Raw genomic sequence first — 17,807 nt, forward strand, 5'->3', positions numbered from 1 at the left:
ATCTTGGACGCGACGTTAAACCCGATTTTACCTCACCTTGTGTGTCATGCTGGATCACATTTAGGATTTCTACCTGGTTGTGATCTGATCTTTCTCTCGCGATCAACTGATGGGCGAAACTACATTTTCGAAATGAATTCTACTTTTATCACGGAAATATGTCATCGAACAGCTGAACCCAGCCTTGCCAGATAGATGTGTGATTGCTATGGATAATACCTCTAATCATAGCTGCATGGACTAAAAATGCCCCCAAAATGCGCCAGGAAAAGGCGATATGGATAACTGGTTAAAGCTAATGGTCCTGACCTTCAAGTCAAAGCTATTAGATCCATTTTTTGCAAAAAAAACCCTCTTCATTCTACCAAAATTACACCATGTTAATAGAGAACGGACTCGAAGTGATCCGTCTTCTGTCGTACCACTGTGATCTAATTCCAACTGAACTAAATTAGGGACATATCAAGAGATCAGTGAAAAACATATTTTAAGTTGCGGATGTGCACCGACTTGTTAATAAGAAGCTTGCCGATGTTAGCCAATTCCTCTGACAGAACTGCGTCAACCATGTACTGGACATTGAAAATGAATACTGGCAAAAAAATGATCTGCAGATTATAATCACTTAGGCATTGATTTTAATGTAAACTGTCGGCCAAAAGAACGTAATCACTTGAAAATTGGATTTGAATAAAAAGAATACAACTTTTTAACATAAATGTTAATTTTTCACGTCGGATTCCGACTTTTGGCACATCGTGGCAAATGCAGCCATGTGATAAACTGGCAGGCAGGAAGTATCCCATTCGTCACCACTTGCCCCTTTCCGTAACCTGCAAGCATATTCGGCTTGTCCCGGAATAACACGAGTTGGTCACGAATGGAAGTATCCGACCATGATGGCTAAATATGAAACAGGTTTGAAACGGTTATTCGATTGTGAATTATTTGATACGGGTATCATAGTCGTATCATGGCCTGTAAGTTTGCAGTGTTTCGGCGAATGTTGTCAGCCTATTGTAACTTTTGGAAATGCAGATACAAAAGAACTTGCTCAATCCGCTGCTCGTTAATCTGACAAACATTAAACATGGAACGGTACCGTTCGGATTAACGGTAAGTCGTTACATTCCATTGGGATACTCCCATATCGCCTACAGGCCAATTCGCCTACGTACGCTCCAATACTCCTACAGGTTTTATGTAGGCGATTGGGGACACCCCTATGTCAAAAATAGACTGCCCCGACATGTCATTAAAACATTTAACAGTAGATAAGACTACAGAAATTGATTGTTCTTACAGCTTTATCCCACAGTAAAGATCATAAAACGACGTTTCGTCGAAGTTGTTCATCCATAAATTCTTATCCCAACTTTGTGTATGACTAGTGATGTTGAACTATTGTGGCTTGTTATTTGTTAGACCATGATCATTGTTTATATTTATTTTATGCATCATAAGTAATAAATCTCATACATTAATACCGACGGCTTGTCTTCTTGCTGAATACAAAATGATCCAGTCCATTCTCCACAACGGGTAGATAAAACTATCAAACAATAACTTGTGACTATCAGACCATACCTTGTTGTTATAAGACTGTAGGCAAAGTGTAGGAGTGTAGGCGATATTATACCAATTCATTTTATTCACCAATATAAGATATAGCTACGAGATAAATCCCAAAGAACAATGACGAACCAAGCGTGGCTTATTTAGGAAATAAACCTACTGTGTTTTGAAATTTGATGTAGTCCCATTATAGAGTAAATTCTTCTTATTTTAATATGGATCAGAACGCTTTTGTTTAATATTTATGAATGCTGACCACCCGATCCCGTTAGTCGTCTCTTTCGACAAGCGTGGGTTGCTGAAGACCTATTGAAACCCGGATCTTGACGAGTATTGTGTAATGTTATCACTCAGGACAGGTAACTGCCGGGAGATGAGAAGTTTGTTGTATTTGGTTTATACTCATTTGTAATGTTTGTTTGTTTGTTTGTTGTTTAACAAGCATACATTTGTAATGGCATTTACGATAATGTGTTTATATATTATCTTTCACTTAAATTGCTTGTACTGAGAATCATGGGCTGAGAGGCCAACATTCTGAATGTATTGGTTCGCCATCTGCTGGTTATACAAGTTTTCAGGGGAGATAATTCGGAATACAGCCCTTCGAGATATGTTTGTTGCATGCAATGCTCTCTTTGTTTAACAACGAAGAGATATCAAGGTTGTGTCCGTTTTGACTCACGTTTAAAAATACAATACAGAGAGAGAGAGAGAGAGATTTTGATTAGATAAAGGGATGAAACCCTTTCCATATCCAATAGAAATCTCGGCATAAAGGATACTATCACAGGTATCCTTTGACAACATATCTCAACATTACCCAAGATGTCTCTCGCTTATACGGATACGGTTAGAGTGAGGTAATTTCGACGGTCACAAAATTACATGATGACAATAAAGAAAGCAGTTTTATTCGGACATGACAATACTGGAATTTCTAGTTCAGGTCAATTATTATTTGATAATCAAGAATTGTCCCGTGATTGTGTGTTTAATAAAATCAATTTTGGAAACATGGGTGCCACCAAAATTATTGTTGATGGACGACACAGCAAACTTTATTACTTGGGCTGGTCCACCTACTTGCCTGCACCCTTACGTTAGGAACGTTTTACACATAACAACACCACCAACATGGGTAGTTTATTGTTAACTTAGTCATATTGTATTATCCGTTCAATGTGTAAGTTTCCTTAATCCCAGGCAGCAATGAGAAGGAATTAAATGTGAGTTGTTTTATATTAATTTGCTGCAGTATAATCTCGTGACTCCAAAGATTCCACTGGCGCACTTTGGGGCGGGGCCAACACATGTAAGCACTGAACAAGTTCTGTGTCGCTGGTTATTACGAAAGCCTATTGGGGACAAAATTGAAATATGGAAAAGACACCAAAAGAAATTCGTTAAAACGGAAACAAATTCGTTATTACGGAAATTATTTCGTTTTAACGGAAAAAAAGATTCGTTATTACGAAAAAAAGACTCGTTATTACGAAAATAAATTCGTTATAACAGAAATATTTTCGTTATAACGAATCTTTTTTTCGTAATAACGAATCTTTTTCCTTATTCCGTAATAACGAATCTGTTTTCCATTATAACAAACTTATTTTCGTAATAAGAAATCTTTTTTCCGTTGAAACGAATTTATTCTCGTAATAACGAATCTTTTTAAGTAATAACGAATTTATTTTGTAATACCGAATCTTTTTTTCGTAAAAACGAATTTATTTTGTAATAACGAATCTTTTTTCCGTTATAACGAAAATTATTTTAGGTAGGCTATTGTGAGTTGAGATGTGGTCTGTTATAAAGATTGCGACTCTGTTTCCACCAGTATAGTTAGCAGACTGCAGAATCTGCAAGCCATGGAATGGTGTTCTTTCTGAATAGGTTGCCCTCCTGATACCGTTACCGACGTAAAACGACGGTCGGGGTATGGTATGGCGGAGGAAGAGAGATCGTTTTTTGTTTGACTGTAGTATGCTTGTCAAATGCGCAACACTGAGCAGTGAGTGAGTGAGTGAGTATGGTTTTACGCCGCTTTTAGCAATATTACAGCCATATCACGGCGGGGGACACCAGAAATTGGCTTCACACATTGTACCCATGTGGGAATCGAACACGGGTGTTCAGCGCGAAGTTCGGACGCTTTAACTACTAGGCTACACCACCGCCATCAATATCTCAATAAACAATCTCGAGCGCATTGTTTGTTCATGTCAACTTGTGTCTTCAGGTTTGATATCATCATGGTATTTTCATATTTGATATTGATCTACGAATTATTGGATATTAGTTCTAAATCTATATCCTTTGCTTTTTTAAATATAATTATTTCAACATGATCAGGGTTTTTGCAATGTACACAGGACAGTTTATGATTTGGTTTTATTTCAAGGACAGATCTATTTTTTAAGATATACTGAATATTTTGTTATCGATGTAGTATAGCACAAGTATATATGCTTAAAGTCTATTTTTTAATAAAATGAGCTTCACACACTGTACCCATGTGGGGAATCGAACCCGGGTTTTCAGCGCGACGAGCGAACGCTTTAACCTTTAGGCTACCCGACCGCCCCCAACACTACGGGACAGGTGTACATCTGGTTATAAGTATTTTCAAGAATGCTCATCAATGTGCCCAGAGACATCATACAGTAAGCCTGAGAGCACCAACGCCCTTCGACAACTTGGTGCTGCTGTGGAACGTACACTGAGGTTTAAATACATTTATGTTGGCAAAACCCCGCGGCATGAGAGATGGAGGTGACCACCTTGCCATATTTCTTCCCAGGGAATAAAATTCAATTATTCGACAAGTTTAATTTCGACAGTCGTTAATTGATGAGGATGCGCCATCTTGATTGATAGTCATGATAGAACAGTGTTACCATGGATACGTTAGATCATAGGGTAAGGTAATTTAAGCAGCGTATTATATTGCTAGGCCAGTGAGATGCATTGCCGCAGTTCGACATGGATACCCGTCTCAGATACAGACGCCGAGCCGACCAGTCCTTGTTTTATCACCTTAATTCCGAGTGCCAGGTATTTTGAACAATTTTGGTATGAAACGGCCGGGGATCTACGGTTGTTCCGCCATCAGGGCACATGCTCCACCACTAAACCATGGAACCCGTGTAGATCCGGGGTAGAATTGGTCTTCAGCAACCCATGCTTGTCGTAACGGGATCGGGTGGTCAGGCTCGCTGACTTGGTTGATGCATGTCATCGTATCTCAATTTGCATGGATTGGTGCTTATGCGATCAATCACTGAATTGTCTGGTCCAGACTCGATTATTTACAGACCGCCGTCATTTAGTTGGAATATTGCTGGGTGCGACGTAAAACAACAAAGAAAGAAACAAACAAACAAACAAACACAGTCTGCATGCTTTTCATGCTTTTAGACCCAAACAGGCGTATTTGCGATGACATCAGAAGCAGTGGGAAAGTCATTTCAGTTAAACCTACTGCAAAAAAATTAAATAACTTTCAATGTTAACGATCCCGTTAGTCGCCTACTTTGGCATCATATGTTTTATGAATTGAGTGATTTTGAAGGGATCTCCATTTTCAATCAACACACAAACCTGGCAAAGCTCGGAACATCGATGGGCATGGCGTGTTACTGTGATTGTAGGGCGCTTCACCTACCTGGGAAACATTGCGCGCGTACCTCGAAATATCGATAGCCGACATGGTCACAATGTAAGTGGCAAAATGTGGAGCGGACGTTTGAATGAAGTTGGAAAGTTCCTAAAAAACCTCTTCCAAACCTGCGCCCACCGTACGTGTGCTTATCGTTTCCGAAGGGAGGTTACTCTAGCACCCCCAAAGAACAGAAAGCTGCTTGGTCGCGCTGAGCTTATTCCGTTGGCTCGTTACATGGGAGGAGAGAGTTCAAGCCTTTTAAAAAATGTAGCCATTATAGTGTATCTAATCATAATTAAAAACGTAAAGCACCCGTGAAGATCCAGGGTAGAATAGGTCTTCAGCAACCCATGCTTGTCGTAAGAGGCGACTGAGGGAATCGGGTGGTCAGGCTCGTTGACTTGGTTCATGCATGTCATCGTATCCCAATTGCGTGGATCGATACTCGTGATGTCAATCACTGGATTGTCTGGTCCAGACTCGATTATTTTACCGATGCGTTTCATAATGAACTACCAAATAACCTGTGAAAAACAAAACACCACCAAAGTTCTAAAAAATCAGAAAATCACATTTTCTTTATCATAATTGTATATGCATGGGTAAATCATTATTCTTTGCCCCGAGGGGATTCCATGTAGGAATCTAGGTCCCCTGAAGCCTTTGCTGGTTGTAAGATATGACTAAACCGATAGGGTGGTCAGGCTCGTTGACTTGGTGAATTGATTGTGTGTTATCATACTCCGACGGTGTGGCTTGATGCTCATGCTGTCAATCACTGGGTTGTCTGGTTCAGACTCGATTACTTACATGCCGCAGTCATATTGGTGCAATATTGAGTGTGGCGTTAAACAACAAACAAACACGACTGCATTCAAGTAGAACAACAAGCAGATACATCAACACAGAGACTTATTTACTATATGAGAAATTAATTTTTCAAAATTTAAATACACCCCGTCAAATGATAACTTTCATGTTGATTTACATAAATTACCTTTTTGAAGTAACCCTGTCCAAATACTTATAGATAACTCAAAACTCATGTGGTCTCATAAAATCCAAATGTCAGCACCCGCTCTATAGTCAACTTGTAAATCCAATAGTACATGAGTTGTGGAATTTCCCAGAGATTCAAGCATTTCTTTACAAAGCGTCACCTCACTGGCAGATCTTAGCAAGTGACACGGATCCGAATGATATATCTCCGTATATTCAGCCAGCGCAATGTCCCAACAACGATCTATACCTACAGGCTTACCTGGTCGGAAGGGCATTTACACCGCATAAAACACCAGCGATAAGGAACGGCCAATTTTGCGGTAAGTGACTTACCAAGCCCGGCAGGCAGTACCGTGCCACTGATCTGAGTTTGTGAGCGCTTAGGGCTTTGTCAATAGAACCAGCTGGTTTTTGTCCCCCGTCCGGGTAAAGCCATTACCATTGACAACCAGTAAACAACATGGCGGCTGTGTAATCGCTCAATCAGCTCCCCGCTACAGTCGAGGCAAGTCGCCGACTGATCGCCGCAAGAATGTGACGGCGTCTGGAGTTAAATGCCTCTCGCAAAATGACGTTATTCCTCCCAAAATGACCAACAAGAACAAATGTGCCAAGAAGCCAAGGCTGCGATATCTGGACTTGTCGTTTGAAGGACGTGACCAGGCTCATCGCGCCGGCATCAGTAACGGGAGACGACCACACGGGGGCTACAAAGGTAACCGTATAGTTAGTGTGTGGAAAGTCAACAGTGCAATAAACTCAAATATCAGAACATGTGTGATGACAAGCGTTGTACGTTGTGATAGACTATCCACTAAGTAGATAGCGTATAGATATAAGTTTATATACGTTTGCTTGAATAGCGTAGTAAATATTAACATGTATCGCACTTTAATCTTTTTAGTGGATCGTACGCTCTTTGCTGTTACGGCCGGTTAACGCTTTCCCGCATGGGTACACTGTTTGAAGCTCAGTCGTGGTGTCACCGCTATTATATTGTTGGAATATAAATAAAATGCCGTAAAGTCTAACTCACTAACTTTTTTTTTACAAAACAGAAACCGCGTTATCTGTACTAAATAGGAAATTACACAGCTGGCTGGTATTGTAAATATGCGAATCGTGACCAGACAATTCAGTGATTGACATCATGAGCATAATCTACACAATTTGGGTACGATGATACGCATCAACCAAGTTAGCTAGCCTGACCACCCGATCCCGTTAGTCGCCTCTTACGATAAGCAGGGGTTACAGAAGATCAATTCTAACCCGGAGCTCAACTGGGCTATTGTACAATCAGTGGCATTGGTACATAGTGTTTGTTATGATCGGAGGATTGATACATACATTTTGTTACCTACACATGTATGTGTTGGGGTATGTACTTAGTTTGCAAGACCACATGTTATATGTGTATGTAGGGGTGAGTGAGTGAGTATGGTTTTTACGCCGCTTTTAGCACTATTCCAGCAATATCACGGCGGGGGACACCAGACATGGGCTTCACACATTGTTCCCATGTCGGGAATCGAACCCAGGTCTACGGCGTGACAAGCGAACGCTTTAACCACTCTGCTACCCGACCGCGTGTAGGGAGTGAGGGAGGGGTGTGGTCGGAAGATATGTAATGGAAGGGTACGCATATGCCTATAGTGTATGTGATTATGATCCTGACAGTATGCATGTTCCCAAGTGTACCTTGTACCTGTGTATGTGCCTACGTGTTTGTGTATGATTGTGTGCGTGCGTGGCTGTGTAAGTAATTTGGCGTGTGCGTCTGCATGTGCCTGTGCGTATTTGTGTTCAACGACTTTCCTAACTTAAAATTACTTCAATCATCGTGTTGGTATATGTCTATATTTATCTTATCCTGATCATGACGTTATACATATGATGTTATTTATACCTAGAGTCTCGTAGTATATAACATGTGACACTATCAAAAATATTATTTCCTCCTCCTCCTCTCTCTCTCTCTCCCTCTCTCTATCTCTCTCTGTGTCTCTCTCTCCCTCTGTTTCTCTCTCTCCCTCTCTCTGTGTCTCTCTGTGTGTCTCTGTCTCTCCCTCTCTCTCTGTGTCTGTGTGTGTGTGTGTCTCTCTCCCCCCTCTCTCTGTGTCTGTGTGTGTGTGTCTCTCTCTCCCCTCCCCCCCCCTCTCTCTCTCTCTCTCTCTCACACACACACACACACACACACACACACACACACACACACACACACACACACACACACACACACACACACACACCGGTGTACCTTGATCCTTGTATTCACCAGAGAGGCGGTGGGGCAGCCTAGTGGTTAATGTGTTTGCTGGTCACGCCTCAGATCTTGGTTCGACTCCCTACATGGGTACATAATGTGCGAAGTCCCTATGTGGTGTCCGCCGTGATATATATTTCGTGAATGTATATAACAGCAGCGTAAAACAACATATACGTTCTCTTACACATGATATATCAGCTTATATTTCAGAACAATCATGTTTGGCATTGTTCATTCACTACAGCTATGAATGAATCCCGTTTAATGAATATGACTTTAGTTTGTAAAAGAAATCATGTTTCGGAAATGTGTTCTGACGCTTTGTACATGTTCGCCAAACATGATCAGTCAAACCTGGTTAATCCGAGTATGTGTCCGGATAAACGAGTTTGTCAAGTGAAGAATACCAGGAGTAGAGAAAAACCACGTTTTCAAAATTATAAAAGTGATGGAGTGTCACGTATCCAGCTCCATGTAGATAGCGAAGAGTAAATCCTTCAGTGCCCAGATAGTACAACTGTCCGGAAAGACAAGTTCCCGATTGATGAATTCCAAACTTTACCACATTCCACTAACATAAGTTCGAATATATGAATAAATAACACCCTAACTAAACCACAAAGAAAGCGTTATTATAGGCCCGGAAGCTTATCTATAAGGAGGTATAAATTTCCCCGTGCCATATATGTACAGGTGTACTTCCTGAATTGGCCAGTAATATTGTTTGAACAGTAACAATAGGGCATGTCGTGTTATATAATGCTGCCATTGTATCTTATGTACTGACATATTGGGCAAAGCAAACTGAGTGATTATGTTAACGTTCGATTAAGCAACATATACTACTGAAAAGAAGTTAAAGAACACCCATTGTTAAAATAGTTTATATCCCGACAGTTTCATATGACTACAGTTAGTCTGCCAGGACTATGGACTTAGAGAAATCCCGATATTTTATCTGACTATAGTCAGTCTGCTGTGGCCATACAGTTGGAGAAATCCCGATATTTTACACGACTATAGTAAGTCTGCCAGGACTATGCAGTTGGAGAAAACCCGATATTTTATATGACTATAGTAAGTCTGCCAGGACTATGGAGTTGGAGAAATCCCGGTAGTTTATATGACTATGGGTAGTCTGCCAGGACTATGCAGTTGGGGAAATCCCGATATTTTACACGACTATAGTAAGTCTGCCAGGACTATGGAGTTGGAGAAATCCCGGTAGTTTATATGACTATGGGTAGTCTGCCAGGACTATGGAGTTGGGGAAATCCCGATATTTTACACGACTATAGTTAGTCTGCCAGGACTATGGAGTTGGAGAAATCCCGGTAGTCTCATAGGACTATAGTTAGTCTGCTGTGGCCATGGAGTTTTAGAAATTCCGATAGTTTATAGGACTATAGTTAGTCTGCCAGGACTATGGAGTTGGAGAAATCCCGGTAGTCTCATAGGACTATAGTTAGTCTGCTGTGGCCATGGAGTTTTAGAAATCCCGATAGTTTACAGGACTATAGTTAGTCTGCCAGGACTATGGAGTTGGAGAAATTCCGGTAGTCTCATAGGACTATAGTTAGTCTGCTGTGGCCATGGAGTTTTAGAAATCCCGATAGTTTACAGGACTATAGTTAGTCTGCCAGGACTATGGAGTTGGAGAAATCCCGGTAGTCTCATAGGACTATAGTTAGTCTGCTGTGGCCATGGAGTTTTAGAAATCCCGATAGTTTATAGGACTATAGTTAGTCTGCCAGGACTATGGAGTTGGAGAAATCCCGATAGTCTCATAGGACTATAGTTAGTCTGCTGTGGCCATGGAGTTGGCCATGACAGATGAACTATTGCCATGTGACAAAATCGATAGTTCTTTAACTTCTTTAGAGTTGTATGTATTTTGTTGGCAGATTGCTTGCATTAGTTATTGGTGAATTTTTTGGCCGTGGTGCTGTTTAGCTATCCCTTATGTATTCGAAGCATATTAACAGGAATAATACTTGATTTAGTTTCATCAGTGCTCTATTGTCTAGTTTTCTTTTGTTTTAAAGAGTCTTCTTCTTTGGTCCAGTTGGATTAAAATACCTTCGATAAAACATAAGTAGTTTTCATTTACCACAATTGTACTCAACATCTGCAAGTACCTGTGTAAATTGAGTGAGTGAGTGAGTATGGTTTTACGCCGCTTTTTAGCAATGTTCCAGCAATATCACGGCGGGGGACACCAGACATGGGCTTCACACGTTGTACCCATGTCGGGAATCGAACCCGGGTCTTCGGCGTGTCGAGCGAACGCTTTAACCACTAGGCTACCCGACCGCCCCTGTTTAATTTAGCACACACTTAGAACACACTTTAGCATGCATTATGTACTAATACAAGGGATATACACTTAGCGTGCATGACGTACTTTAATGGGGATGGACACACTTTAGCATGCATGGTGTACTTACACTAGGTATAGAGTAGGGGTTTCAGCAATATTTCAGCTGTCAGGGGAACATCGGGGCATATTAAGTGGCCATGTTGGGTTTCAGCATGGCGATCACACCCTTGATCACTTGGCTATCCCACCTTCCAATACTCCTTTATGTATACCACTCGACATTTGCTAAGGATCACATCGTTGACAAAAGATGGCTTTGTCCTCAGCAAATGTTGAGTAGTATTCAAGCCCTAAAACAAAATTTTAAGTTTTACCAACCTTTATAAAAAGCATTTCGACGAAAATATATTATCATGTAATAAGGAACATAAATGCACGTGTAAATAATTGACAATATAAACTCATTTTCCTTTGCTGTTGTCAGTGTTTCAACTTACATCTCAGTTAATAATTAATAAACATGTCCCTTCTGTTTATTACATTTCATAATCAATGCTGAGTTGTCCTGTATGACGTGAACGCTAATCCAGTGTGCCATGCGTCACATAGTTACATTGTCAACAGTGTGAGAGTCTTCCGATACATAATTGATGTAAGCTTTTATCCAGGTAGTGATATAAGTGGATATTACACATATTAGTGTATATATATCTTTTCAAATATATCTTTTTCATGGTACAGTTGGACTGACGAATACGGAGACGCCTGTACTTTGCTTATAACGGGTTGGAATGATTGATCGTAGCAGGGACTCTTGGACTCTGAACTTGGGCAATTTGGGGGAGAAAATATATATTTTAACACAATTTCGGAATTTTGTTAAAGTACTCATTTTTTCAAATTAGGAGGTATTTTAACGTTGCATTCAAGACTCTTAAGATCCTTTCTTTTGACACTCTTATCAGTGAAGTACATGTAACAAAGTTATTTTGATTAGTTATCTTTGATCATAACTGTAATATTATGAATGGAGATTTATTTTTTCAATTCCAATTTGTGAATTTGTGACTTACATTTATTGCTTACTTGGGGCCGAAAATCAGTCTCTGAGATCTCCTAGATACATCCCTGTCGGACTAACAATTTATCGCATTTGTCCATGGTCCGATGTCAAAACGTGGATACAGTTTACACATAGCAGTTAACATCAAAAGTTAGTTAGTATCGCAAATATGATAGTATGACAAGCATACTGTAAATCGTTGACTTTCCCAGTCGCTTGGACCCTAATACAACTTGTTTGAAGAGACACGTTGGTATCAATATTATTGTTGGTATTAATACCAATGTCTTATCAGACAATTATCAGAGGGACCTTACTGTTAACAACTGAGCATCCCAAACCAGCTGCTGAATCTTGGACATAGCGTGTTAGGCTTCGTCATGTCGAATCATACAATGGTATTATTCTGTGTAGGACGCTGCACGCGTTGAACAAACCCTCGCAGTTGGTTGGTTGGTTGGATGGTTGGTTGGTTGTTTAACGCCGCACTCAGCAATATTCCAGCTATATGACGGCGGTCTGTAAATAATCGAGTCTGGACCAGACAATCCAGTGATTAATGTCATGAGCATCGATGCACGCAATTGGGATCCACGACATGCATCAACCAAGTCAGCGAGCCTGCCCACCCGATCCGTTAGTCGCCTCTTACGACAAGCATAGTCGCTTTTTACGGCAAGCATGGGTTGCTGAAGACCTATTCTACCCCGGAATCTTCACAGGTCCCCTCGCAGTAGTATTGCATCAGTCTTACCAATATTATGCCATCCACATTTTTTAAGCGTTTCCCATCTCCAGCCTCACCCAAAAGGAGAGCGGTCGGGCGAAGTACAATAAAAAACTTAACAACTGTTTTCACCTCGTGTAACTTATTTTAAATTTTAAAACACTTGGTACCATTCTACAAATTAATTTTTGACTAGATAGAGAGGCTTTGCTTCGGAAACGCATTTTTAATAAGCGGTCAAATGGTCCGTTTTCCAAGCACACGGACCGGGTTCGAGTCCGACTTTTAAAAGCATAATTGGTGATGCCTCATATAAGATGAAAATGAATACATATTGTTTGCAATATATATCGTTGAGCTAATAAACTTCGGTTTGTTGTAATAACCGTTTGATTTGCCTGGTGAGAAATGTGCCCGATCAGTAGACATGTTTCTGTATCTTCCCATGGGTATGTGTAGCGACAGTAGACATGTTTCTGTATCTTCCCATGGGTATGCGTAGCGACAGTAGACATGTTTCTGTATCTTCCCATGGGTATGTGTAGCGACAGTAGACATGTTTCTGTATCTTCCCATGGGTATGTGTAGCGACAGTAGACGTGTTTCTGTATCTTCCCATGGGTATGTGTAGCGACAGTAGACATGTTTCTGTATCTTCCCATGGGTGTGTGTAGCGACAGGAGACAGATAACGCGGAGGTTAACTTACCCAGATTGTTATTTATAGATGGACTGATACGCTAGGGTCTCAGCCGTGCTATGGACGTGGCGTTTCGAGGCTTTTAAGGAACGTCGGTAATCTGAGTGACTGTAGACACCGGCTCGACTTCCTACACGGAGTAATTATTTTGTCTACTGTAGTTGTCTAGTTTGGGAATATTTGTTTACTGGTACAGACAGCAAGAAGCAGCCCCCCCCCCCCCCCCCCCCCATTGCTCTATAAATATATAATGATCAACACACATCCATGTATATCTTTCTTGTACGCTTGATCTGCCAATCTTTTGATTACAACAAACAATGATCGCCAGACAGACTGATATCGACTGTAACACGTTATCCTATATGCTTTACACAACACACGCACCGACTCCACGTCAAGTGTTAGACACGCAACAAGATCCCAGTGAGAAAAGATCATTGCGATAACCCAGCGAAGGTCATACTATTAACAATTACCACAGTCATGTCTTTTGTTTAGTAATCTTGGTAGGGTGTGTAAAAAAGGCTTCTGCTGCTCTTTATAGTCGTGTCATAGGCGTCTTGGGTAATAGATGAAGTGTTCAGTGGTGTCATTGGCGTCCTGGGTAAAAGATGTAGTGTAAAGTGGTGTCATTGGCGTCCTGGGTAATAGCTGTAGTGTTCAGTGGTGTCATTGGCGTCCTGGGTAATAGATGTAGTGTAAAGTGGTGTCATTGGCGTCCTGGGTACTAGATGTAGTGTAAAGTGGTGTCATTTGAGTCCTGGGTAATAGCTGTACCGTAAAGTGGTGTCATTGGCGTCTGGGTAATAGATAAAGTGTTCAGTGGTGTCATTGGCGTCCTGGGTAAAAGATGTAGTGTAAAGTGGTGTCATTGGCGTCCTGGGTTATAGCTGTAGTGTAAAGTAGTGTCATTGGCGTCCTGGGTAATAGATGTAGTGTTCAGTGTTGTCATTGGCGTCCTGGGTAATAGATGTAGTGTAAAGTGGTGTCCTTGGCGTTCTTGGTAATAGCTGTAGTGTAAAGTGGTGTCATTGGCCTCTTTGGTAATAGCTGTAGTGTAAAGTGGTGTCATTGGAGTCCTGGGTACTAGATGTAGTGTAAAGTGGTGTCATTTGAGTCCTGGGTAATAGCTGTACCGTAAAGTGGTGTCATTGGCGTCCTGGGTAAAAGATGTAGTGGAAAGTGGTGTCATTGGCGTCCTGGGTTATAGCTGTAGTGTAAAGTGGTGTCATTGGCGTCCTGGGTAATAGATGTAGTGTTCAGTGTTGTCATTGGCGTCCTGGGTAATAGATGTAGTGTTCAGTGGGTTCATTGGCGTCCTGGGTAATAGCTGTAGTGTAAAGTGGTGTCATTGGCGTCCTGGGTAATAGCTGTAGCGTAAAGTGGTGTCAATGGCGTCCTGGGTAATAGCTGTAGTGTAAAGTGGTGTCATTGGCTTCCTGGGGAATAGCTGTAGTGTACAGTGGTGTCATTGGCGTCCCGGGTAATAGCTGTAGTGTAAAGTGGTGTCAATGGCGTCCTGGGTAATAGCTGTAGCGTACAGTGGTGTCATTGGCGTCCCGGGTAATAGCTGTAGTGTAAAGTGGTGTCATTGGCGTCCCGGGTAATAGCTGTAGTGTAAAGTGGTGTCATTGGCGTCCTGGGTAATAGCTGTGGCGTAATGTGGTGTCATTGGCGTCCTGGGTAATAGCTGGAGTGTAAAGTGGTGTCATTGGCGTCCTGGGTAATAGCTGTAGTTTAAAGTGGTGTCACTGGCGTCCTGGGTAAGAGCTGTAGTGTAAAGTGGTGTCATTGGCGTCCTGGGTAATAGCTGTAGTGAAAAGTGGTGGTATTGGCGTCCTGGGTAATAGCTGTAGTGTAAAGTGGTGTCAATGGCGTCCTGGGTAATAGCTATAGTGTAAAGTGGTGTCATTGGCGTCCTGGGTAATAGATGTAGTGTACAGTGGTGGTATTGGCGTCCTGGGTAATAGCTGTAGTGTAAAGTGGTGTCAATAGCGTCCTGGGTAATAGCTGTAGTGTAAAATGGTGTCAATGGCGTCCTGGGTAATAGCTGTAGCGTAAAGTGGTGTCATTGGCGTCCTGGGTAATAGCTGTAGTATAAAGTGGTGTCAATGTCGTCTTGGGTAATAGCTGTAGTGTAAAGTGGTGTCAATGGTGTCCTGGGTAATAGCTGTAGCGTAAAGTGGTGTCAACGGCGTCCTGGGTAATAGCTGTAGTGTACAGTGGTGTCATTGGCGTCCTTGGTAATAGCTGTAGTGAAAAGTGGTGTCAATGGCGTCTTGGGTAATAGCTGTAGCGTAAAGTTGTGTCATTGGCGTCCTGGGTAATAGCTGTAGCGTACAGTGGTGTCATTGGCGTCCTGGGTAATAGCTGTAGTATAAAGTGGTGTCATTGGCGTCCTAGGTAATAGCTGTAATGTACAGTGATGTCATTGGCGTCCTGGGTAATAGCTGAAGCGTTCAGTGGTGTCATTGGCGTCCTGGGTAATAGCTGTAGCGTTCATAGGTGTCATTGGCGTCCCGGGTAATAGCTGTAGTGTACAGTGATGCCATTGGCGTCCCGGGTAATAGCTGTAGCGTACAGTGATGTCATTGGCGTCCCGGGTAATTGCTGTAGTGTACAGTGATGCCATTGGCGTCCCGGGTAATAGCTGTAGCGTACAGTGATGTCATTGACGTCCCGGGTAATAGCTGTAGTGTACAGTGGTGTCATTGGAGTCCTGGGTACTAGATGTAGTATAAAGTGGTGTCATTGGCGTCCTGGGTAATAGCTGTAGCGTAAAGTGGTGTCATTGGCGTCCTGGGTAATAGCTGTAGTATAAAGTGGTGTCATTGGCGTCCTGGGTAATAGCTGTAGTATTAAGTGGTATCGTTGGCCTCCTGGGTAATAGCTGCAGTGTACAGTGATGTCATTGGCGCCCTGGGTAATAGCTGTAGCGTACGGTGGTGTCATTGGCGTCCTGGGTAATAGCTTTAGTGTACAATGGTGTCATTGGCGTCCTGGGTAATAGCTGTAGTGTAAAGTGATTTAATTGGCGTCCTGGGTAATAGCTGTAGTATAAAGTGGTGTCAATGTCGTCTTGGGTAATAGCTGTAGTGTAAAGTGGTGTCAATGGTGTCCTGGGTAATAGCTGTAGCGTAAAGTGGTGTCAACGGCGTCCTGGGTAATAGCTGTAGTGTACAGTGGTGTCATTGGCGTCCTTGGTAATAGCTGTAGTGAAAAGTGGTGTCATTGGCGTCCTGGGTAATAGCTGTAGCGTACAGTGGTGTCATTGGCGTCCTGGGTAATAGCTGTAGTATAAAGTGGTGTCATTGGCGTCCTAGGTAATAGCTGTAATGTACAGTGATGTCATTGGCGTCCTGGGTAATAGCTGAAGCGTTCAGTGGTGTCATTGGCGTCCTGGGTAATAGCTGTAGCGTTCATAGGTGTCATTGGCGTCCCGGGTAATAGCTGTAGTGTACAGTGATGCCATTGGCGTCCCGGGTAATAGCTGTAGCGTACAGTGATGTCATTGGCGTCCCGGGTAATTGCTGTAGTGTACAGTGATGCCATTGGCGTCCCGGGTAATAGCTGTAGCGTACAGTGATGTCATTGACGTCCCGGGTAATAGCTGTAGTGTACAGTGGTGTCATTGGAGTCCTGGGTACTAGATGTAGTATAAAGTGGTGTCATTGGCGTCCTGGGTAATAGCTGTAGCGTAAAGTGGTGTCATTGGCGTCCTGGGTAATAGCTGTAGTATAAAGTGGTGTCATTGGCGTCCTGGGTAATAGCTGTAGTATTAAGTGGTATCGTTGGCCTCCTGGGTAATAGCTGTAGCGTACGGTGGTGTCATTGGCGTCCTGGGTAATAGCTTTAGTGTACAATGGTGTCATTGGCGTCCTGGGTAATAGCTGTAGTGTAAAGTGATTTAATTGGCGTCCTGGGTAATAGCTGTAGCGTACAGTGATGTCATTGGCATCCTGGGTAATAGCTGTAGTGTACAGTGGTGTCATTTGGCGTCCTGGGTAATAGCTGTAGCGTTCACTGGTGTCATTGGCGTCCCGGGTAATAGCTGTAGTGTACAGTGATGTCATTGGCGTCCCGGGTAATAGCTGTAGTGTACAGTGATGTCATTGGCGTCCCGGGTAATAGCTGTAGCGTACAGTGATGTCATTGGCGTCCTGGGTAATAGCTGTAGCGTACAGTGATGACATTGGCGTCCCGGGTAATAGCTACAGAAGAGTCGCGTGTTACAGCTGCCACGTACGTTGGGGTGCAGTGTACGGTGGAGTCACTGGTGACACGAGAATCAATCGGACAAAATGGAAGACACTTTGTTAACCTACATTAGACATTCAGAGAAATACAGACACATGGTCAGACAAAGGGCATACAGTATGACAGAAGCTACAGATATACGAACTACCAAGGTGGTTAACCTACATTAGACATTAAGAGAAATACAGACACATGGTCAGACAAAGGGCAGACAGTATGACAGAAGCT

The 17,807-nt window shown here is 42.3% G+C and overlaps 1 protein-coding gene across 1 annotated transcript in view; it reads left to right on the top strand.

Annotated features, from left to right (window-relative positions):
• Positions 1–6,682: 6,682 nt before the first annotated feature.
• Positions 6,683–17,807, top strand: part of LOC124130894 — a 39,624-nt gene continuing 28,499 nt past the window's right edge. The window contains exon 1 of the mRNA XM_046493949.2: positions 6,683–6,956. Coding sequence (XP_046349905.2) covers positions 6,830–6,956 — 127 coding nt within the window. The 5' untranslated portion in view covers positions 6,683–6,829. The remainder of the gene's footprint in view (positions 6,957–17,807) is intronic.

Source organism: Haliotis rufescens, unplaced genomic scaffold, assembly GCF_023055435.1.
Source record: "Haliotis rufescens isolate VD_foot unplaced genomic scaffold, xgHalRufe1.0.p SCAF_143, whole genome shotgun sequence".
In the NCBI taxonomy this organism is placed as follows: Eukaryota; Metazoa; Mollusca; class Gastropoda; order Lepetellida; family Haliotidae; genus Haliotis; species Haliotis rufescens.